A 25,624-nucleotide genomic window follows, 5' to 3' on the forward strand; every position below is an offset into this window, starting at 1 on the left:
CACACACATTAATAAACCCAGTTTAAAGTATCCGAGAAATTATTAGTCTGGTTCCTATCTTATAAACCTCCCCTCGATTCTGCTTTTACTGTATTTGAGAATATGAAGAATGAATGAACGAATGAGTGAGTGAATATATTCTACCATTAAGCAGGGAGAGTTCTCAGTGAGTAGATATTGCCTATAAATTAGCTAATGATACCATAATGCTTTCTTAGTTACAGAGACTAAGAATCTCTGTACTAAGAATCTACATATACATTATCATTTGTATCACTGGCAGTTTTACCAATGTTTTTTTGGGATATACTGACCTCAGTTTAGATAAATAATTGATAAGCCCAGGATATTTGATGGATCATCTGCAGCCAGCAACAGCTTCCCATCTCCCGGTGCGCTCTCATAGGGAGGGCCTACTTAGGGTGCCGTCGGCCAGACAATGTCGGCTGGTGACCCCCAGGGACAGAGCTTTCTCTGTAGGTGCACCCACCCTTTGGAATCAACTCCCTCTGGAGCTCTGGGTGGCCCCCAACCTTCACTCCTTCCGCCGTGGGCTGAAAACGTGGCTATTTCACCTAGCCGCCCTAGACTGATGGGGTTTTTAATAGAATTTAATGGGGGTTTATTAGATTTTTTTGCCAATTTTATTATGGACTTTGTTTTTAACGGTCTGTTTTTGTTTATTGTTGTGAGTCGCCCTGAGTCCTGTGGAGATAGGGCGGCATATAAGTCCAAATAAATAAATAAGTAAGTAAGTAAGTAAGTAACAGTGCCTTTTGCCTTTTTTATTGTTTTAAATAGCATAGGATTTAATGACTATGGAGATTCTCAGTCTTCCAGGTCATGGTTGTCCCAAGGGTGCTTTTTTCAAGAGGCAACTGGACTTTCTGGTTTTTCTTTGAAGAAATTTCATTTCTCATCGAAGAAGCTTCTTCAGCTCATTTTTCTTTGAAGACGTTTTGCTTCTCATCCAAGAAGCTTCTTCAGCTCCTTGGCTGATGAGAAGTGAAACATCTTCAAAGAAAAACCAGAAAGTCCAGTTGCCTCTTGAAAAAAAGCACCTTTGGGACATACGGTTTAACACAAATCAGACGTAGACTAGTTGTTGTTTATCCCCATAAAATCATCAATGTAACTGATCTTAATGTATCATTTAGGATACTTTGAAAGCCTTGTTGAGAATGCTAAATTTATTCAGGTTATATACCAGAACAGAGTAATTCTTTCTGAATAAAAACCATGAAGTCAGGAAAAGGTCTGCAGTGGGCTTCTATTCGTTTTGGCAAATCGGAACCTTGAATAATCAGCATGGTGACCATGCAGAAGAAGTCTAGAAAAGCATTGTATATTTCTGTAATAGGACCAGGATGGATCTAGACACAGAGTGGTTTTGTGCCTTTGACTTCTATCAGCATAACCACATGCACATACGCAACCTCACATATTTCATGTCGTACCCAGTCCTTTGTGCTTATGTTAACACTTAATAAATGCCTCCCCCGAACTATGATGAATTTCTTTTTTCTGCCAAATATCTGCATAGTGAGGGATGACAATTATTCTCTGCGATAGAAAATGTTGAAAAAAAGGATTGCAATCTGAATATTGTATACCACAGATACCTTGGAAGATTAGCTTAACATTAAAACTTTAACAATTCTTTTTTGAAAATGGTGATTTTCCTGTTGAACTTAGCTTTTTTTAACACTTAAATCAAGTTCTCTGTTCCTCTCTTAATGCTCCTACATTTGTTTTGTTCTCTCTCCATCACTTTCCTTCACAGCACAGTTAATAGCAATAGCACTTAGACATATATACTGCTTCACAGTGCTTTACAGCCCTCTCTAAGAGGTTTACAGAGTCAGTATATTGCCCCCAACAATCTGTGTCCTTATTTACTGACCTTAGAGAATGGAAGGCTAAGTCAACCTTCGAGAATTGAACAACAGTTGAGAATTGAACTACTGGCAGTCGGTAGAAGTAGCCTGCAATACTGTATTCTAACCACTGCGCCACCACAGCTCTTAATCTTTCCTCCTACTTTACCAGCATACAGTATCTTCCCTCTTTTTACTCTTTCTGTAGAAAAAAGGAGCAGATCCATACTTGTGTGTCTTGAGTGTTTTACATATGTGAGGGATGTACACAATTGAGATCTGAATGTGACAATCTTTGTGGGCATAATGGTGCATTGTTCTTGTTTTTGTTCTCTCTTAACTTTTTGACAGGGTTAACATTTGGTCTTTCAGATAAATATGGTACAAACAGGAGACATTGGCAGCATTCCAATCAGCCACCATTCCCTTTCTCCTTTTCTCCCTGATTCTTAAGTTATTATGTCTGAATTTTAAGAATAAAAAGAATGAAATAAATCTCAGCCAATAAACAATGATTTGAGAAACCCCCTCAAATTAGCATCATTTGTTTACTGTTTGCATACATCACTGAGATTACAGATTCTTTGTTTGAACACAGCTTTAGATTATTATTTCATTGAATAAGAATCAGTGGATTACATTTTTATGTAAATGTGTGACCATACAAACACAACTAAGTCGTGATTTAGATGATCAACAAAATACAATCACTTTTTTTTTAATACACTTTGTTAGCAAACTGCTCTAGCAGTTATACTGAGAAGGAATATACATCTTTGACTCTACAATATCATTTTTGTCAGTGAGTGTAGAAATTATTATAGGCATGATTCTTGCCTTTAAAAGATATGACAGAAACTGAAGCCTCCAGAATTCCTTGTCCAATTTCATTTTTTATTCATATATTCATAAAATAGATCATTTTTGCTTTATTCTCTCTTATAGCACTAAATTATATGAATCTGGCTGAAAGGGATGGCTCTGTAAGTTTCAAGAACAGATTTCTGATTCTATATAATGACTTGTCATGATCATTTCAGATATGCCCAATTGGAAAGAATGGGAAAACAGGGTTTTATTGAAACCATGGAAATTCTGTAAGTGGAGTAGGATATCTAATAGAAGTATATCAAATAGTAATATCAAATAAATACTAAATATTATTGGACTATATAGGTAGAAAGTTATCATTCAGAGAAAAATAGACTAGAATTATACTTTACTGTAGGGTACATCTTATTTGAATGAAAGTTATTTCCATCCCGTTTAAATCACTTAGGATGACTCAATAATTGAAATCATTATCTATTAACTAATCAGAAGAATTCAAGAGCCATTAATTCTAGCAACAGCTAGATATATATGCATATAGCATAACAACATATATATATGCACACACACACACACATATATATATAATCTGCCCTTTTTCAATTAACTCTTGTGAATATTTGCTAAATATTTTGTCATAATGTCCTTAGGCACTAACCAGCTTTCAAACTGTAATAATTTTGCTCTATCTGTTGGCTTTTTTATCTTTGTATCTTTAGAGACAAATCAATTGCAGTTTTATTTATCTTACTTCAAATTAGGGTAGGGTATGGGGGACATGGTGGCTCAGTGGCTTAGACGCTGAGCTTGTCAATCAGAAGGTTGGCAGTTCAGCAGTTTGAATCCCTAGTGCCATATAACAGAGTGAGCTCCCATTACTTGTCCCAGCTTCTGCCAACCTAGCAGTTCAAAAGCAGGTAAAATATGTAAGTAGAAAAATAGGGACCACTTTGGTGGAGGGAAGGTAACAGCGCCCCATGCGCTTTGGCATTTAGTCATGCTGGCCACATGACTACGGAGATGTCTTCGGACAGCACTGGCTCTTCGGTTTAGAAACAGAGATGAGCACAGCCCCTAGAGCCGGAAACGACTAGCATGCAAGTGCAGGGGAACCTTTACCTTTACCTTAGGGTAGGGTAGGGTAGGGTAGGATTTCTGTGTTCATTAATATATATTGGATCTATGTTCTTTTTTTAAAAAATTAATCCAAAATAATTATTTTATTTTAAAAAATCCTTTATGGTCTGTTTCCTTGAGTCCATCTTTCTTGTTGAACACAATAGAATTTACTTTGATCAGGAACATCTAGAGTTGTTCTGAATATTTTTTTTTTATCGATCTTTTGCTTTATTAACTGTAATTGTTTTTTAATTTAGGATTCATTGTTGTAGATGCAGCTATACAGAATAGTTAAATTCATCTCAGGATTTACACTTTTATTTTTCATACTAAAATTATATGAAAAAATGCAGTATATCCAACAATCTATTATACACTAGGATTGCCTGTCCTTCTACATAATTTTCAATATTTAGATGTGAAAAACTCAGCATAATAAGATTTTAATAAAATTGAACAAGCAAAATTTGTGAGGTAAGTAAAAACAAATAAGTACTTTAAAGAAACAAAATGCCTAATAGTTATATAGAGTATAAAATACCTGGAATAATAAATCAATCTTAATTCTCACTTTTAGTCCTTCAGTTGGAATTATAGCTCTTTTCATCTCTTGAATTTTCCATTTTTCTCCTGTTGCCATAGTGAAATAAAGTATCATGAACAAAACTGGTTTTTTTTTTCTTTTCTTTTTGAACTTGGTTAAAATAATGGTTAATCCTTTATGGTTGCTTTTAAAAATGCAATGAGAGTATCTACAACTGACAGATTTAGAACTGAATATTTAGCCATAAAATACATATAACCTGCCCATTTTCACAGAGAATTCATTTGTGTCAGGACTTTTTTCCCCAGCCGTGCTTTGCTTTCCAGAATCTATCTCCCTCTTTCTCTCTCTCTCTCCGCTTTCTCTTTAGCAACTTTTCAAAGTTACAGTGGCACTGAAAAAAGTAACTTACAACTGGTCCTCATACAACCATCACGCCCCTGCAATCATGTGATCACAGTTTGGGTGCTTGACATCTGTTACACATTTACAATAGACACAGCACATTGTCACATGATTGCCATTTTCTAACCTCCCAGCTGGCTTCTGACAAAGTCAATGACAAAGATGAGTTGCAATCACATGATATCTTGTTTAATGACTGTGGTTGATTTCATTAATGACTACAAGCGGGACTGCTAGATTGCCTTTGCTAAGAGGGGCAGTCACATGATACCTTGCTTAATGACCACTTCATTTAGTAACAATCCAATTAGGTTTGATAAGTAAATACTACGGCTGTGCTTGTACATGGGTGTGTGTGAGTGTATTCAAATGTTTCTTGCTATGTGAATTATGAACTGATTTAAAAATATATATCAAAGTTGTTACATTACAGCTTGAGAGTTGTCATACAAAATTCATAAAATTCAAAATTTATTATTGTTTTCCTGATGACAGACTTTCTCTTGAATTATACACATCAGGGAAGTGTAGTCCACTCTTGATTGGACAAAACTAAATCTTAGTCCTAAACTTTGTGCTGTCCTGTTTCTGATGAAGCTACCATATTTAGGCAGCCAAGAGATCCAGAAAACTCTTTAATTTTTTGCTGGATTCTAGTAGTTCTCCCAATTTTTGCAACCAAACACAGTTGCCCTGGGTTCTGAAGTGCTTTACTGTCTTGTGTGATGTATTTGGTTGGAAAGTAACACAAAACATTTTTTTCAGCTAATACTGATGTGGATTTGCTTTTAGATGAGAATGTAGACATCGGCTGACAACAGCGTACACATATAATTTAAATTCATATGCTTAAAATGTGTACCAGGCAGAGGACAGTGGAGAAGATATTACTTCACTCATTAAGTCCTTTTTTTTTTAAGGTCAGTGGCACCAGTAGGAGGAGATCTTTCTTCTGGCTAAAGGTGAATTGAGCTGTTGGGGTGTTTTTGTAATTTTGGAATTAGCTCCTGAGAAAGAATTCATTAGTTAAAGCCTGGGCATTCTGTCTTAAAATCACTTCTAAATTGTGACACCCACAGCATGACACATGTGGTGAGAATGATGTACTTTTTGGCACATCTACCACCCTTGTTGTAGCCAGATCAGCCTCTCATAAAAGGAACAGGAAAGATATCCTAGCACTAGGCACTCAGTGGTTATTTAGATAATATCAGCTTGCACTGGCCCCAGGATGGCCTGTTAGTTCAAGCTCCAAAAATAAACAACTATTAATCACCTAATGGCAAGATGAGTTGACCAGTATTTTGGCTGTCTAAATCTCAGTTTAACCTTACTCAATTTCTCGTCTCATGGTTTCTGTCACCCTGGAAGTTTGCAGCCTGCCATTTCCTGAAATTCTTTCTCCATTGTATGCTTTTAGTTTCTAATTGTTCCTAGTGAAGTATCATAGCTTAGAACATGAAGAAGGTAGTCAATAAGAAACTTTTGTGCAGTCTTTAAAAATAGTTTACTAGACATAGATGATTCACTTAAGATTCACTTAAATGAAAAGGGGAAAAAAACTAAAATAGGCTTTTTGTGAGGGAAGCAATAAGTTTGGAAGCCTTTTATATATTTTCAACAGCCTGAGAGTAAATGTCAAAGGTAGACTTAAGTCTTTCATCTGTATGAATACCAAACAAACAATTATTAAGTAGAGAATCTAAAATATAGATACTCTAATTATATAAGATGCATGAGCCAGATCATAAGTTTGTACGATCTACATTGGTGATTATTGTGTTTTTATTAAAGTCCCTCAGCAAATTATTTTCCTTTATATCAAAGATCTATGGGACAGTAATGCAAGATTATGATTTAACCTAATATACATAAAGAACAGGTAGCGGTATGGATCTGAAATTTAGGTGAAAAGGAATTTGAACTTGCACACTGGCAAACATGATATTAATGCTAGTCAGGAACACTGTGTGGTATTCCTCTTAGGGCGAGGTTAGCCAGACAGAGGCCTTTCAGCCTCATGTGCCTTCCCAAGATTTCAGTGCAGCTCTTAGTAGTAATCCAGAAATGTTTACTACATTATAATGTGTATTGGACTAGTAGATATAAATTATTACCTTTTCCAGCATCACTGGAGGTCAATCGGTTAATTTCCCAAGCAGATTATAGAAAAGACAATAGTATTATCCGGCAAGCAAGGAAACAGGAATTCTGGTGGAAGATTGACAGAGGTAACCTAGGATTTAATTCACTTGCATGCTTGTTTACAAAATTTAGTGTGGGCAGGCATCAACAGATCTAAAGATTATGCTTTTCATATTTTTCAGTAGTACATCCATCTTCAACAGGCATTAAATACCTTTTATAATATAAATACTGTTCATGATAAGACTGTTTTAAATACACTGGGCAATGAAGATTTTTTTTTCTGAACACTTTTGGGTGTATCTTATAGATTTTTGGTTGTTAATCAGGAAAATAACCTATAATGTAACCTGTCACTTACCGTTTTATCGAAATCTTCTGTTTATGCAAAATACGTTCAATTTCCTATCAAGAATTAAAAAGCTTAGGATAGGAAATATCTTATTATTAATTTTAGTTACATGTATATTCACTATTTCCTGTAGGTCCTAAAGATAATGTTTATGGTAGCCCACTCCTTAGTTACCCTCATAGGTTAGTTTACGAGGTATTTCTTGCCCACCCAATGTCATCTAGCACATTTTATGAGGACTTGAACTTAGATTGCTTCATACGTACTTCAGCTCTAATTACAACATTAATATCTACTGTAATGTTTTTGAGAATTATCAAGCATATGGGTGAGGCATAATAAATAGTGGAATGAAGAACCTTGTAATTTATTATACTGTATTTAGAGACCCAGAAAAATGCAGAGGAGAACAGCCAAAATATGCATGGGACTACGCCAGTTCTTCTCTGAAAAAATATATTACAGGTAGTTCTCAACTTAAAACCATTCGTTTAGTGACCGGTCAAAGTGAAAATGACACTGGAAAAAGTGACCTATGGCCATTTTCAAACTCACGATCATTGTAGCATCCTTCTGGTCACATGATCAAAATTCAGATGCTTGGTAACTGGCTCAAATATTTATATATGATGGTTGCAGTGTCCTAGGGTCATGTGATCACATTTTGCAACCTTCTGACAAGCAAAGTCAATGGGGAAGCCAGATTCATTTAACAACCGTATTATTATCTTAACAAGTGCGGTGATTCACTTAATAACTGTGGCAAGAATGGTCGCAAAATGGGGCAAAACTCAGTTAATAACTGTTTCACTTGTGTTCATAAATTGGGGGCTATTTTTCTTTTTACAGTAAGCTGCTTCCATTCTCACCCATTCAATTCTCCCAAATAAGTCCAAAATTGCACTGCTAAAATTCAGTAATTTCATCACATGCAATTCGAGGGTGCCAGAAGACTGCTAATGATATGCAAAAGGGTTTGTGGCGTTGCCCAGTTTTATTCTGGTAAAGGATAGAGTCATAGTTACTTCTTGTGAGAGCTGTACATGAAATCACCAGGTATTAGAGGCAATATACTTCTCATTTATTGGTGAATATGAACAGGAAAGTGTTACTGCATTCCTATTTGTATTGATTCTGACTTTTATTCACTCCAGAATTATTTATTTAATTTTTAAAAACCGAGCAACATTTTGTGCATTTTGGGTTCTTGCCTCTTTATCTATGACTAACTTTTTTTAAAAAAAAAAAGTGCTGACAAAAGAAAGGTTAGTCACCAAATTGTGAAACAGAAGCGTTAAATCTATAAATAAGTTTTCAGCACTTACTCTGTAATTTAGAGCCTGAGTTGGATTCTTCACATATCACATCTATGCATCTATGAAAAATGGGGCTGAGACTCAAATTTAGAAGGGAGGTTCTTGCTTCTATCTTTGACCTCTTTAATGTTTCCCATTGACACAAAAGGGGAAAAAAGGTTAAATGACTTCTCAAATTAAAGCAGTAATAATTAACTACTGGCATTGTTTGTGATTTTCCGACTCTGTGAGCTAATGAGAGAGAAATTAATGCTTAGCAGCAGGAGTTCCTGATATTCAGTGCCAAATGCTAAATGTGCCAACAAGTTAATTTTGGTTTTAAGTACTTCACTTAAGTCTTTTTGAACAATGAATTAGAATAGGGGTTGTATTCATGTGGCACATGTACTAACTTTAATTTACAGAAGTGTATGTGTATGTGCATGCACATACACTCTCAAAAGCATGTATGTCTCTATATCTCTCTATCTATTTAACTATCATCATCATCATCATCTATCCTTGTGTGTTCAATTTGTTGTGTTCAATCACACTCTATCAATACAGAATTCTATTCTGTTCTATTTTCTATCTTATGAAGAGAAGCAATTTGTATAGTACTTAGTACTGTCACTGACTCAAAGACAGAATTACAATTGACTTAATAACCAGTTTCAGACCTGTTAAGAAAGTATACTTGGGGTTATGAGAACAGACTTGGATCGTGGGCTCTTCCTATTGTAAGCATGTCAAGTTTTAAAGAATTTAGTTTCCAAATTGACCACAATTCTCCATCAATGGACTGATTAAATTCAGGGCAATGGCTCAACTCTAAAAGCAAGCTGCTCTGATTTGGCTGTTCTAATTCGCACTAGAAATGCTAGCAGAAGTTCTTTTGTGAATGTAGGGAAGAAGTTCTCAAAATGGATATTTTGGCGCAGTTTGCTTGCACTGAGGCCTTTAAAATTAATAAGTACATTAGTGTTTCATGATGCTCAAAGCAAAGCACCCCTTTGAGGTTTTGCATAGCTCTGCTTTTACACAGCCTTGACATAATCTGTTTCACTGGGAGAATAGATCATACATCTCAAAGTCACCGAGTCTTTGATTTCTCTCACAGTATAATGGGGCAGGAAAAGGTAGTTTGAGATCTCAAGGTTTCATACACTCCCAGAGCTTCCAACAATTGCTAAAAATTTGCAACACAGCGTACTACCCTTTTGATTAGGAAATAGGTGAAAACTTGAGTATACTGTAAATCCTAAATTTCAGAGTTTTTCTTTTTTTTCAAAGAAGAGAATTAAAACTTCCTGTTTTCTCAGCCTCCAAAAGGGGAGGCAGGAAACCTTGACACTGCATGTGTAAGTTTTGTAGCTGTAGTCACTTTTATCATTTTTCCCATGAATTTGGGTCATGCTTTGCCAAAGAACTTTAAATATCTGGCTAACAAAAGGTTACTGCTCTCCATAATATAACAGTACCACAAACTGTTGGAAATCATACCTCTCCTAGTCACCAATTCATCCAATCAAGTTTCCTTTTTTATAGTTCACAGAATGATTAGCTGGGTCAAAAAAAATCTAAGCTTTTGGAATGCAATTGCCCATTTAGTAGCACTTGGAAACATCTGATATTGCATGAGCCTTTATACCAGGATTGTATTGGCCAGTCTACATCACATCATCAGTCCCTTCCTCACTGGTCAGTCATGCAGTCATGAATATTGAAAGCAAAGAGAGAAAAAATCTAGAAAAGAAAAGTTTCTGATTTTCAAGTTCTGATTTTCATAGAAATTTAAGATTTCCCATTATTTTTGTCTGCCTGATGAGCGCATCCTCCATTACAGGAACACCTTTCCCATCACATATCAAGCCACAACATGGCTGACTGGGGTAAGACACTTGTTCCCCAAATAAAATCAAGTTAATCAGGTTTAGGTGTTTGTATGACCCACTGATCCCATCCACTATCCCTTCAAGTATGTTAAGCCAATACACTCACCACTGAGATACTCTGATATTCCCATATTTCTGTAGGCAGACAATCACCACTTAAGTGGATTTTCCAGATATCTCTTCCATTTGGGATTTTAAAAATTATGTCGAAATGTCCAGGATTGGGAATCCAATCCCAGTGATTTCAGGATGGAGCAAGGACAGAAGCAGACAGCGTTTTAGAGAGATCAATCATAGTGTTTCTCCACTGTAATTTCAGATGGATGATCGGCTTTTCTAATCTGCCTCCAAATTAAGGGAGAATGGTCAACAAGCATATAACTTGGAAACCACAGATTTAAGATGCTAAAAGACAATATCCAAGGATTAGATTGGTGTAGGACAGTTCTCGTTCTTGTTTCCTCTCTCTCTCTCTCTTTCTCTTTTCCTCCCCGTCCCTCCCTCCCTCCCTCCATTTGTGTCTGTCTGTTTGTTTCTTTGTTTATCTCTCTGTTTCCTTTCATTGGAAATCTCTCCTCAGAAATATTTTGATAAGAGAAAAGATTTTATGGACATCCGTATTTTGTTATGCGGCAATAGACTACAGTCCAGTAGAAACTCTCAAAGAATACAGGAGAAGCCACTCTTGACTTCTCCTTGACACAAATTGATTGAAGACCATTGTAATCTGGCCTTACTGCCAGTGAACATGTAGGAAGAATTATTTAGTACAGCTAAATCTACAAGGCTAGTCTTTATTTAGCATCTGTCTTTCTAAAACACCTGAGCTTTTTTTAAATGAAAGATGTGATGTCAGCACCGAGCACTTAGAAAGTAATATCTGTGAATCCTCAAATGGCAAAATTAAACACTGGGGTAGCAGAAGGTCCAATCTAAATAATAAAAGAAGCCAACTAGGTTTTTTCCTTTTTGAAATATTTGTTCGCTTGTCCTTCTGCACTTGTGGCAAGTTCCTTCCAGTTGAAATAACAATGTCTGATGTTGCCCACAGTTTTGATAGTTACATTATCAACCTAATGACTGTTGCTCTCTTGAGACATTATAGTTAAAACATTTTAACAAAAGCTGGATACCTTATTGGCTGACTGTAGCATTGTGTGCAGACTATTACATGACATAGCATTGAACTTGTATATATGATGTCTTACAGCTCCTCCTATACTGTTGCTGTTCTTGGCAGCTTACCTAAACTGTACAATAAATCTCAAAATGAAAAAACAAAAACAAAACAGTTTTTGGCTTCAAGTTGTACACCCTGCCATGACATTAGATTACAGAAAGCTGCTCTCTCTTACAAACAGAGCATCCATAATTTATGATTTCGCTGTAAAATTCTTGCAACACTACGCCAAAAGTATGGCTTCCCTCTAATTAAATGCTCTCAATAGGAAAAAGGTGAAACTGATGTGCAAAACATGGAGCTGTACACATTACACATTATTCCTGAGGGCCTGAACTTCCTAAGGGCATGTGAGGAATTACAGAATAGCAGTGTTGGAAGGGACATTGGAGGTTTTCTAGTCCCACCCTCAGCTCAAGCAGGAAACCCTATATCATTTCAGACAAATGGTTGTCCAGTTGCTTCTTAAAAACCTCCACGTTGGAGCACCCACAACTTCTGGATGGAGGCCAGGCCTGCAGCGGCCTGATGGTGATCCGAGAAGTTGCTTGTGCACAATAAGAAGGCACATAAAATAAGTGATAATTTGCTTTGATGGTCCTCCTGCTAATTTTCCATATGTGTATTAAAAACCAAACAATCTCCCCCACCTCTTTTGGAACTTCAGTTTTTAAAGCTCATACTGTTAGGTGAAACAAATGAACCTTCTGTTACTAGTGTTAAATATGATTAAGATTCTTACTTATTAGTCAGGCAAAGGCAAAAAATGGAGATTACAAATTGTCTTTCCACTAAATGTAGAGTGAGGGCTTAATACTCCTATCTCTATAAAGTATTTCACTGTTTTACTGTGTTTCCCTTAAAATTTATAATTCTGAATGTTTGCAGATGATATATGCTGTTCTACATAATAATATCTGGGTTTTTTGTTGTTGCTGTTGTTTGTTTGTTTCAATGTAGATTTGGTCCCGGATTAGTGATCTATTGGTATGGATTTATCGAGGAACTAGACTGTCATCGCACCCGGGGTATCTTGCTCAAAGACTGTTTCCCAACTGACATTGCTGTCCTTTGAGGCAGAATGGCTGAGCCACGAAGGTGGAAAAGGCAAATCCGGAAGCAATTTTATTTTCCTGAAGTATAAACTACTGGCAACATCTGTCCTGAACTTCAGCTGAACTCTTACTGGCTGGGATCACCCTACCACCTCTTTAGACAAACACGTCAAGAGTCTCTGTTTTACTTCAACCCCCTGCTGATGCAAGCAGCCAAAAAATACCGACACAGCCCCAAACATTATCAGCATTTCTGCCTCTGTCAAACAGTTTATAGATAGCTGTAATCTTTCTTCCTTCCGGATGGCTTCTCTTTGCACTTTCAACAAAAGAAGAAATGTAGAGGTCAAAAGGTGTGGTTTTTAGTTTTCCTCCCTATAGCAGAGTCACCTTAAAAAAAGAAAATGTCTTCAGTCCCAAAACTTTTTCCTGGTAAATGTTAAAAATCTTGCTAATAAAAAGGTAATTAATGTCAATCTCCATTTTCCCAGGCTCATTTTGGGCCAAAACAGGATAAAAAAGAAATTCACTCATTGGTGCATTGTTCTAAGCCTGAATTTCTTGACTTTTAGGATATTACCAAACAGTTGACACTTCTATAAGTATCTAGTGTTGTTGAAAGTGGAAACATAAAACTGCAGAAATGCTTTATCTTCAAACAAAAAGCTTCTATATTGTTTCTTGAATTAAAACGTAGGCATGTTTATGGATTTTAGAAGATGTAACGGACATTTTAATGCTGATGTTTTAAAGCAAAATAAAGTGGGTCATTGTTTTAACCTTGATCTTGTCCTGATAATCTGTCTTGCAAAGATCTTTTTAAAATCAAAATTAAGGCGAAGGATTTCTTTAGACAACATATTGTGGACATGGCCTAGAAAGCAGAGCTCTGGACCTTACATTTTTGATCTACATATTAAAGGTCATGTTCATCAGCATAAAAAATTATAGCCAAAAAGGGCATATACTCAAATTTAGTTAGTTTGGTCATATAGCAGAGATTAACAGACCAGGATTATATTTTATACTCCCAGCTTTTCTGGGAGTTGAAGTCTGCTAGGCTTCAAGTTGCCAAGGTTGGAGACCCCTGCTTTAGAGGACAGGTTTCCAATCCAATAACTTTTCAGGCCATTTTTTTCCTTCAAATCCTATGATGACACTTACTTTTATGATTTGAAAGGGTAAACTAAACTTCTATATGTTTCTATCATTTAAAATTCTTCACAAGTTTGTTACAATTCCAGGCTTCTTAAAGTCATTTCTGTCCTGCACAGAATAACTTGAAGCAGAACTATTCATTCATTCCTATCAGGAATTCTATGTAAAATGTATTTTAATGTCTAGATTGGTATATATTCTAGGTTATGTATTCATATCTCTGGCACGCATTTTAGATTTAGCTTTTCTGCTAGTGACACATATAGAATTCAAATAAAATATTAGAGAAACAGCACTGATTCATAATATACCATCTTACTTACATGTAACAGAAAACATGCATTTCATAGAAGATAAACTAATGAGGTCACAATATAACTTGCTCAACAATTTGAATTTGAATCTAGGAAGAAGTGAGATTCTGAATCCTGAATTTCTCTTGCTTGCTCTTTCACTTCTTTTCTATCTTGTTCCTTTTTCCTTCTGTCTTTCCTCCATCCCAGCCCCCACCTCCCACAAGCTATTCAAGGAGCTTCTTTCAAAATATCTGTTTGATCTGGAATCACTTTTCTTAACGTCCTTTCTTTTTCATACACATTTTTCGCATTTATCCAAACATGTGCACGCCAATATGGAATCCAGAATGTTCAGAGGGAAAAGGGGGAATTAAAGGCTACCACTTCACTTTAGATCGTGTCCAATTACCTAGCGTGTTTCTTATGACTATATTCTGATATTTTCTTTTTTAAAATCCTATTTGCAAAGACTCGCTTGCTAAGAAAAACAAAGAACTTGGTAAATGCCAGAGGTGTCTATGAGCATTATGGCAACCATGTATGTTTTGTTAAATACTTCATGCCTTTATATATCCATTAGATCATTCTGCTGAGCTGCGAGTTGCTGAGTTTTTCCAGACACCAATTCTTTCAAATAAATATTTTCACTTTAAAAAAAGAAATAATCCTTCTCTGTCTTTCATTAAAATAAACAGCCTTTTTCCCACCCAGCAATACTACTCCACTATATCTTGGCTATTTGGCAGAGATAACCCTGCAATTTTTGCCATTTCTTTGGAAGATCAAACTTTTCATCAGGATCTTATTTCAAACAGCTGTAGGTCAGCAAGTTATTTGTATTCAACATGATGCAATGGGCTGCTTGATTTGCTGGTACTTAAAAATGACAGAAGAAATCTGCAGTGTGTAACTTATTGAGGAAGCAAATAAAGTAACATTTGGGTTCTTTTAATGGCATGCAACTGGGGAAAGAATGAGACAGTCTTGTAGCATTGTCCTAACAGATCACTGAAAAGGCTTCATTTTGTGGAAACTGCAAGAACAGATGATCCAATATTTCTTTTACACTCTCCTCCTCACTAAAATAAGTGAAATTAAATGTAGACACAATATGTTGAAAATACTTCTCAAGCCTCATCTAATTTTTGGGGGTTGTTTGGTGATTTAATATTAATTTTATTTTCAGGAAAGATAAATAAAATTAGATGCCCTTAATTTGCCAACTCACATACCAACTTGGAGAAGACTCCTGAGAGTCCCTTGGACTGCAAGGCGATCAAACCGGTCAGTCCTAGAGGAGATCAACCCTGACTGCTCTTTAGAAGGCCAGATCCTGAAGATGAAACTCAAATATTTTGGGCACCTAATGAGAAGGACTCACTGGAGAAGAGGCTAATGCTGGGAAAGATTGAGGGCAAAAGAAGAAGGGGACGACAGAGAATGAAGTGGCTGGATGGAGTCACTTAAGCAGTAGGCGTGAGCATAAATGGACTCCAAAGGATTTATTTATTTATTTATTTATTTATTAGTCATATTTCTATGCTGCCCACTCTCCGAGGACTCTGGGCGGCTTACACCAAAGACAGTATACTAAATAGCATATTGCCCCCAACAATCTGGGTCCTCATTTTACCCACCTCGGAAGGATGGAAGGCTGAGTCAACCTTGAGCCAGTGAGATTTGATCCGCTGATCTGCTGAACTAGCAGTCAGCTGAAGTAGCTGCAGTACTGCACTCTAACCACTGCGCCACCTTGGCTGGTAGAGGACAGGAAGGCCTGGAGGAACGTTGCCCATGGGGTCACGATGGGTTGGACACGACTTCTCAACTAACAACAACATACCAACTCATATAGCATATGAGTTCAAAATCTGTCTAATTGTCTTCTTAGTTTTCGACTTTATATTATTTAAACGCTTTTGGGTTTTTAAAAGATAGAATAAAACAAGTCATAAAGACTATAGAATTTAATTCTGCATGTCCTAGTAGTGCATTGCCCAGTCACACAATCTATTTCTCTATAGTTTTAATTGATCTACACAACTATAAACAGAAGTTTACAAGCTACAAAGGTTGAATTCAAACAATGTGCTTAACTAAACAAAAAACACCTTATGATCTACCAGAGTTAGGTCAATTGAATTCTGGGAGATAAGATTCCAATCTACCTACAAGGTATCAGATTGGAAAGGCTAGATTTGAAGATTAATCAGTTTTAAACTGACAAATATTTTATTTAATTTTTTACACTTCCCATCATTTATTCTACTGGTTGTCATTTCCAGTTGATATGCCCTTAAGTTGACAGGAAATAGTAAATAGACTAATATTAATTTTTAAAGTTATACAACAAGACTAAAATTGCTTTACAGACAGAAAATGTGTTACTCAGTCAGTACTTGGCAGACTTAGTACTAGATAATAGAATATGTTCCGTGTAGTCCAGTCTGCATATTTGGGTTATGGAGAGGTCACATTTTACCAAAAAATTCTCAGGTCAGAGGAATTATTCAAAGCTTTTTCTCAAGGGTATACTAAATATTATTTGAACATTTACTATTAAGAGCATGCCAGGATTCAAAAGATTAAATTGGATGCATTTATGAACTAAATAATAAATAATACAGATTTAGTTCCTCTTGTGTTTTTTTTTATTTTCCTGTTATTGTTATATCTATGACTCTTATACAAAGAGCAGCTTATGTCAGCTACTATAAATTATGTTTTGAGTACAATGGTAATCCAGTAAAATTATTTCAAAATCTGATCAAAGCAACTCAACATGTTTCCTCCCTCAACTTTACTATTAGAGGAAGAGCCTCCTTTTCCAATTTTAATGGAGTCGGTTTAGCCAGGAATTTGGGGTGACTAACATGAAACCAATAAGATGGAAGGCCGTTTTTTAATCTGAAAAGGCATAATATCAACTGATTTATTTAAAGGCAGTTGAAAAGAAAGCTTTCCTATCACTTTTCTAATAGTCTGTACATTTAATATCTGATTATAAATAATATCAGAGAAGTTCTAATGTCAGCTTTTAAGATCACACATTGAAATGCAACCTATCTCAAGGCAAACCTATTTGGGAGTATTATCAAGTGTGTAAGTACAGGATGTGACTTCTCAGATTTTTTTTTACTAAATGTATATACTTATACCAGTGGTCGAATGCTGCTGGTTTAACAACCGGTTCGGTGAGCGCGCGCTTTGCATGTGTGTGAGCCCAAGGCGCTTGCGCGCAGTGCTGAAAATGGAGCATTTAGAAGCTCAGTTGCTTACCTTCCAGGTCAGCAATGGTAAGTAGAACAGCGAGAGGGGGAAATCAGGTGTGCTGCACAATTGAGATGAGCTACAAAGCAGGAAATAAAGGACAGGATAGAGCAGGAGCGGATGGGCGGGGCCAACTGATCATCGCCACTACCAGTTAGCCTGAACCTCTGGTGCATTTTTATATAGTTATACATTTTTTACTAACTGTATACAGAATCCAATAGCCATATCCTTGATATTATAAATATCTTTAGAATGAAATTCTTCTCTAGCATGAAATAGTAATTCAAATTATAAGGATAATACTTGCATAATAAGCAATACTAACATTGTCTTGTAAAATCTGCTTACTTATTCTTTGACCAATTTAAGAAAGTACAGTCAAAAGCTAACAGTCCTGCTAGCCAGAAATTTTGTGTCCAGTACACAAAGTGTATACTTGGAACAGGTGGTCTTGGCTGCATCTCCAAGGACTGCTAAATATACAGAATTAAAATAAGTGACCAAATGCTTGTTCTTCAGATCCAGAATACTGAGACCTGGGAGCATGCTTTTTAAAAATTTTAAATTATTGAGTGACTTGGAAGACCGCTGCTTAGAGTTACCAAGGAAACCTGGAGAATTGAATATAACCAAAGAAGAATACAATGTAATCTCCAGAAGCAGTAGAAAGTATAGGAACTCTATAGGAGAAGATAAGTTAAAGATGAATTAAGAACGAGGATTGCAAGTAATATCAAAAACAAACAAACAAAAAGGGTAGGACAATGGGGGGGAAAGAAAGCCAAGAAAATACAGGTCTAATTACATAGTTAATTACATAGTTACCTAGTTATTGTTATATCACTAGGAGAATGAGGGAACTACAGCTGAAAATAGACTAGAAGATAGTAACACAGAATTTAGCTAATTTATATGAATTCATGTCTCCGCAGCCAGATAAATTTCAATTTGTGTGCTAGCAAAGGTTGATTTTAGCAGTCTTCTGAATGGTCTTTGAGAACTTCTGAAGTTCCAAAGGACTGAATGAGTGCATATGCCATCTCTATTTTCTAAAAGAAGAAGCAGGACAATTCAACAAACAATAGCTATCAGACCTATCAGCTTTGTGTTTATAATGGGAAAGGTCTTCAAACAGATTATTGGATAATCACACTACAATTAACAGACACAGGAATGAATTTGTCACAAATTGTGCCAGAGTAAGTTTATTGGTCTGGGAGTAGTCATGGGAATGATAAAGATACCCGATAACTGGACCTTAACAATTATTTCAATAGAGTGTCTCATGATATCACCTTCATAAATGGTAGCATTTTGGCTGTATAGTACAGTTGGATTCAGGGTTGGCTGAATGAACATCCAAAAAGTATTCATTAATGGTTCCATTTCAGCAGGGCAGAAAAAATGAAGTAGAGTGCCCCAAGTTCTCTTCTAGGTGCTGTGCTATTCAACATTTTTGTCAGTGGTTTGAATGAGAAAATAGAAGGGATGTTTAACAAGCCTGTAGATCTTGGAATGCAACAGGAGCCCAGAGTCTAAATTTGGCTATTGCAATGAGACTGGAGATCATTTGTCAGAGATCTATACTAGGTCATACACTGGGCAGAGGATTACCCTACATAGACCTGACACATAATCTGGAGCTACTCCTAGACTTGTGACTCCGGCTCAAAGAGCAGGTAACTGTCCTATCTAGACAAGCCTTCCACAACTTCATGTTGTGTGCCAGTTGTACCCTTTTCTGAATTGTGAGACTCTGCACACAGTCATCATGCCCTGTTCATCTCCCTATTGTATTACAATGATGCTTGAAGAGTATTTGGAAGGTACAACCGGTACAGAATACAGTAGCATGGACAAATCTGGAGGCCCCTTGAGTAGCAGGTGTGACATCACTGTAATGCAAGCTGCACTGGCTGCTGGGTTGCTTCTGAGTTCAATTCAAAGCGTTGGTCATTATCTTTAAAATCTTTTATAGTATGGGTCCAGTGTAGCTGAGAAACCATCTCATCCCAATAGGACTAGCCCTCCACTTGCTCTAGCAGAAAGGGCTTACTTCGGATGCCATCAGCCAAAGAATGTTATCTGGCAGGGTCTAGGAGAACAGGCTTTTCTCCTGTGGCCCCATTCTCTGGATTATTCTCCCATCAGAGATGAGCTCCACCCCACGTTCCTGGTTCTGCTGCTTGGCCTGAGGTCCCAAGAGTGGCTCACCAGGTAGAGAAGGTCCCACCCCCACCCACCCCATGCCACCCATCTTTTTGGTTTTTAGCTTTTCTATTCGATTTGTATAATTTTGTTTTCTAGTACTTTTTACTGCTTATTATACTGTAATATACTGTATCAGTGAGATGGGTGATATAGGAATGGAGTGAAACGGATAGAGGACAGGACAGAGGACAGGACAGAGGACAGGATGGGAAAGATCAGGAAAGGAAAGGAAAGGAAAGGAAAGGAAAGGAAAGGAAAGGAAAGGAAAGGAAAGGAAAGGAAAGGAAAGAAGGAAAGGAAAGGAAAGAAGGAAAGGAAAATGGAGAACAAAATTCATTCAAATAAATGTACTTAAGATCTTCATTTTAGAACTGGCATAGGATCAGGCCAAAGTTCCATTTAGTTCCACAACTAGACCAGATGCATCAAGAAAGCTCACAAAAGAGTGTTAGGTTCCATCTACCTTTGTTTTCCTGGTAACTGCTACTCAAGAAGTACTGCCTTTGATTCTGGAGGTAGCAGCTATCAAGACTAACGAGCCATGAACAGATACTCTTCAATTTTATCTAACACCTTAGATTATACCTTTTGGTTGTTTTCAACTTCGATATATTACTATTGTTGCTTTCTTGACTGAGCTACAGAAAGAAGATTCAAGTCAGGCTGTTTTAAAAAGTTAAAACCAAAGTCAATTAAGAAATACTAACTAAGGTTTAGGATTTAATTGAGAACCTGAGGTGAAATGACCATTAACCCCAGTTGGCTATTGATTCACAAAATAATTTTTTAATTGAGAATATTCTTCTTATAATGCAGCTTAAATATTTGCTCATATCAAAAGTCATTTTGATACTTACATCTTATGCTAAAGGGGCATGAAATAATGTTGACTAGAAAGCAGACTGCATTCCATTCTCACCTCTTCCAAAATATGAATTCACTTGGCCAATCATACTGTATTTTCAATTCATATTATTGAAGGATGCATTAGAGCTATGCCTGTGCTAAGACAAAAATCTATTACTCGATACACTTTAATTAACATTTAACAATTAAATTACTTTAAATGACTTCTAACTGAAAACTTTTCTAATAAAATGAACATGCAACAGGATTGGTACTGTATGTTCATGCTGTAAGATAAATTCTAATAGCAATAAAGATTTATGTCGGGAAGGTCCTTGTCATTAGCATAAATCCTGGGTTATATACTAAAATCATTAAGAAAAGTGCAAATCACACAAACTTCAATAAGATTAGTAGTGTGAACAATTGGTTTGGCTAATCAACCAAAGAAAATGCTTTCTTTGACTATTTCAGGTACCTCAAAGTTTAAAAATCAAAACTTAAGTCTATTTTCTAAGGTCCCACTCCATCCTGTGAGGCTTCTGTTTGTAGGACTGAATATAATTTGTTTCACAAATGAAGGTGAATATACATGTCCCAGGTTAATGTTGCAGGATCCACTCTGAGTCGGTCACCAGGACCAGTGGTTTTGTCTTCCGAGTTTTCGGACTCGTGCTGGAGCCCATCTAGAGAGAAGTTCCCTGCACGAGTCCCTGAATATGATTGACCCAGATTTGATTCTGCCACATATGGGCTCCAGCACAAGTCCGAAAGCTCGGAAGACAAAACCTCTGGTCCTGGTGACTGATTCAGATTAGATGCTGCAACAATTTGTTTCACTGAGTTTGGACTTTTGCATGGAACATTTAACTTCATAGAATTTAACCAAAAATCTGAAATAAATTCTTGTATTATCCCCTCCCACAAATTACTTTTTAATGTATTTTAAGATAATAAGATGTTGGTAGGGTAAAGGCATAGCTGTGAAAAAGTGTTAAATGTGAATCAGTTTTATGTCACAGGAATTTGTTATCTCTATATGAATGTGGAATGGGAGATAAAAGCAATAGATTTCTTAATGTACATTTTAAATCCCAGGCTCTCTTCAGAAAGAAAACTCTGTGGAAGTAGTCAGATCGATTTTTGTTGGAAAAAATGTTATTCCAGCAGAGTCCATGGACTTGAAGCAAAACAAAACTTCTGTCAGACTTGCAGAACTTTCATATACAAAGAAAAAATCATTAAAGGGAAATTACTGAGATTTGGGGAATATTGTTTCTACTATAGAGATGAAATTAATGTAGAAGAACTATAGAACAGAAGAACTTGTCAATGAACTCTGCAATGAAAGGTGCAAGTAGGGTTAAAATCCACTCTACTTTGTTATCTGAAGTTAATATGCCACACTAAGAGTGTTATGTCTTAAAATCATTAGGCTTAGTCTCAGGAGACCTTGCAGGAACATATGACAAGGCTGCCCCTTTAGAGAGATGACACATGAAAAGGGGGGGGGGATCAAATAAATAAATCTGAAGGGCTTTTTTCCCCCTGATCATTATAATAAAGCCAATCTCCCATCTGTCTTACTAGCCTTTTATCTCAGCAGAGATACAGGTTCATTACAAGTTGAGCAGAGTGGGGTAGCACCGTGGGAATTTGTTTCAGAACCAGTGCTCCAGAGATAACAAACAGCACAAAGTAAATGAGGAGATGTGCAGGTGAACTGTCCTTCTGAAGACACCAACAAAGTGAGAACTGCACAGAAATCAACAAAAAGGTCTTTGCCTAGTTATTGTTAAAAACCCTAGTTAGTAGGCTAAAAAATTAGAAGCTGAAAATTACCTTCTCACAGTACAGATATTTACAGGAAAGAATTATTTTGGAACTTTTAGTACAGTGTGCATTTCTTCATGCAATTACAGGTATATTTTTATTAATCTAAAGTAATGTTTAGTACTAAGTTTCAGACTCAGGAATATCTGAGTCTATTTATACAATTCTGTTTTAAAGGTACACCATTTAAAATTGGATCACAAATGTTACTCATGAAAATTACCATATTTTTCAGAGTATAAGACACACCGGTGTATAAGATGCAGCTTAGTTTTTGGGGAGGAAAATAGGGGGGAAAACTCTGCCTACCAGGTATTCATCTGGCTAGCGTCCTTAGTCTGGTCAGCTTCAGCACATTAGTTTGCTAATGTTGGGGATAAAAAACAGCTTCTAAGGCACAGCTGAGAGGAAGCAGCCATGAGAAAAGCAGGCAAAGCACAGGGGGAGATCACTTCACTCGGCTAGCGCCTAGTTAGGGCTGAAAAAAAAGCTTCTAAAGAACAGCTAAGAGTCAAAACAAAGCATGGAGATCGCTTCACTCGCTAACGCCTCGTTAAAGCACAGCGGAGAGGGAGCAGGCAAAGCTGGGAAGATCGCTCGCTAATGCCTCGTTAGGGCTGAAAAAAAGCCCTAAAGTATAAGACGCACCCAAATTTTAGAAATGACTTTGTCACAAATTCCAGATGTACAACCATATAGAAAGAGAACTCATTTTAAGAGAAAAATGCAGCAATATTTACCAAGTAATGTGAAAGACAGATCTGCCAACAGGATCCACCGTGGTCTCTATTCAAAATTACAACCATCAGGACTCACTGTAAGATTGTTACCATCTTCTGGACATCAATATAGTGCAGCCTTACAAAACATTTCTCTCTTCTCAGGATATTTTCCATATTTCTACATTAGAGTCGGGCCACTGAAAAAGATATAACAATACAATTTGTATTGTATTGTACTGGACAAACCATATTTAATGCAGTAAAGTTCCCCCAGTATAGGTTTTACAACCTGAATATGCTTATGAACAGGAGAGAAATTATTTTGATCAGCTCATACTTGTCTATACATTATCAGACCTGCATTCTGGGTAGAAAAAAGGGGGAAAGAATGAAAATTGCTTTATACTTTCTTACAAAATTCCATTTACCCAAAAAAGAAAGGGAGAAAAGAGATCAAAGTGTTGCCTTCATTTTTCTAGTTGTGTCCATAAGAGACTAGTTGACAAATGGTAACTTCTCTACTATTCAGGTAAGGTCTTCTAGAGATGAAATTTTCATCTCTAAACATAAAAGTGTATGTTTTATATCTTTATAAAATTAAGCAGAGGAGGAAATGGGTACAAGGTTTCAAGGGAAATGGTCTACCTTAACAAGGGACAAATCATGTGAAAAGACCACTAAATCCTTTCAGCAAGGTAAAAGGTGATAGAAGAAGGGGGGGGGAAATGCCAGCTATGGACCTGCAATTTCTGTCCAATCCAGGATGGTTAAATGTTTTTAGATCCAACCCAAGAATGTCCAATTTGCATTTTCACCATCATTCAAGGATCAATAATATAATCCCAAGGGTATTGAAATTAGGGGATAGGAAGGCTAGATAGCTCTGTCCATTCGCATGGTTCCTAAGACAGCAGCTTTAATTATATTGTTCTTAGCTACAAGTCCTTCAGTGTGTACAATAATTTTTTCAATCTTTTTTCTTTGATGATCTCATATTCATCAGAATTGGAAATGGAATTTAATTGATTTTTCTTTCATATGTGAGACTTTCCAACTGCAGCATTCCCAATGTCTGGTTTGATGTTTTCAGACAATTAGTTCAATAAAGAAAGTAAATAAGTAAGAACATCCAAATGTTGTCCAACCCAACTATCGCATAAAATCAATAGTGTAAAATAGTTGAAGTCCATTTATTCTATCTGAATTATTTAGACTGAAGTCCTATAGGCAAACAAGATCTTATTGGAATTAACAGAAGTTCTGTTTCACAACTTTTTTCAACTCTTTGTAATTTGATGGACATCACTTTGTGAGGACTATCTATTAGTTGCTGCTTGTTTGAGTTTTTGGGAACTCGTGGCTCATCCTTGGATCATTCCTGCTATTTTCTAATTGTATTGCTTTCTCTCAGCTTCCTTTTGTTTGCATTCAGTTATTTCAAACAATAAGTTTTCCTCCTCCTCTCTTGTGTTCTTATTACATTTTTTAAATATTTAACTTTTAGCTTAATTATTAATGCTTTTAGTGATATATGCAATTTTACTTCATCTAATATTGAAAGATCTGTTCTTCTTATGGTAAGTTGTTCTCAATAATTTCCTCTGGCACAATTTTTCAAAGATATCCATTTTTCTTAGTTCAGACTTTGTTATGGTTCATATTTCACAATCATAGTTACAACTATGAAAATCATAGCTTTGTATGCCTAACTGCTTGTGAATTGCATCCTGAAGCTCTAAGGTTTCTATTTCTTTATATAACAAGTATGATTATGTAAAACAAAAAACAAAATAAAATGATCATTTGCTGATTCTATTTTAGGCAATTTGTACACATAGGAGGGTAATATATCAATGCCCACTAGTCAGAGAAGATGATCTCCTGTGAAATTTGGAATTAATGGATTAATATCTTGGGCATATTATAGAATTATGTTATGGTTATAGAAAAATCAATATTTACTTAAAAGCAATCCCCTGATCTTTTTGACTCTCTAACCGTCTAAGCATTGATTAACTATTAATTAATAACTATAAACTTTCTTAAATCTTAATAATAAAAAATATAAAAATATTTGTTAGTGTTTGAGAAGATATTATGCAATAAATTATAAATAAAATAATGAGCTGATATCTAAAAGTCAATAATTATTCACTTTTAGATATCAAATGAACTCTATCCCTGAGTTTTCATTTAAGAGCCTCATATACTATGATTTGCTCTGGAACAATTAAACCAGGTTTAGTGATTCTTGATGTTGGAAGTTTTAAAAAAAATTAAGAAAAGATTAGAAAGTACCAATAAAAGAGAATATTTGAAGCTCAGGGTTGAAATGAGGGGTCCTGCTTGGTGCTCTCTGAACTTGCTTGTTTTCTTGCAGGCATTTCATTACCCTAGGTTAGAAAGTACGTATTTACCTGGTGGAGGCATAGTATGAATGGTTTCCTTAAAATTTATTTTGAATAGAAGCTCTTACATTCTCAATTTCAGGTTGGTTTGTCTGAAATGCATACATACATGTTCATCTTAGCAACATTAATAACTAAGGGTGCCTCTGGAAAAAGTGGAAACTAGGCTAAAACAATAA

The 25,624-nt window shown here is 36.1% G+C and overlaps 1 protein-coding gene and 1 long non-coding RNA gene across 2 annotated transcripts in view; one reads left to right on the forward strand and one right to left on the reverse strand.

The window, feature by feature from the left end:
- The window catches only part of CDIN1 (CDAN1 interacting nuclease 1), a 125,631-nt gene extending 112,150 nt beyond the window's left edge, over nt 1–13,481 (forward strand). Inside the window, exon 11 of the mRNA XM_034417935.3 lies at nt 12,604–13,481. Within this exon, the coding sequence (XP_034273826.1) occupies nt 12,604–12,718 (115 nt within the window). The 3' untranslated portion in view covers nt 12,719–13,481. The remainder of the gene's footprint in view (nt 1–12,603) is intronic.
- Nucleotides 13,482–21,445: 7,964 nt separating this feature from the next.
- Nucleotides 21,446–25,624, reverse strand: part of LOC148116427 (uncharacterized) — a 44,678-nt gene continuing 40,499 nt past the window's right edge. Inside the window, exon 3 of the long non-coding RNA XR_015733574.1 lies at nt 21,446–23,234. This is a non-coding gene — a long non-coding RNA (uncharacterized LOC148116427). The remainder of the gene's footprint in view (nt 23,235–25,624) is intronic.

This window comes from Pantherophis guttatus, chromosome 1, assembly GCF_059756535.1.
Source record: "Pantherophis guttatus breed Tessera chromosome 1, ASM5975653v1, whole genome shotgun sequence".
Lineage (NCBI taxonomy): Eukaryota > Metazoa > Chordata > Lepidosauria > Squamata > Colubridae > Pantherophis > Pantherophis guttatus.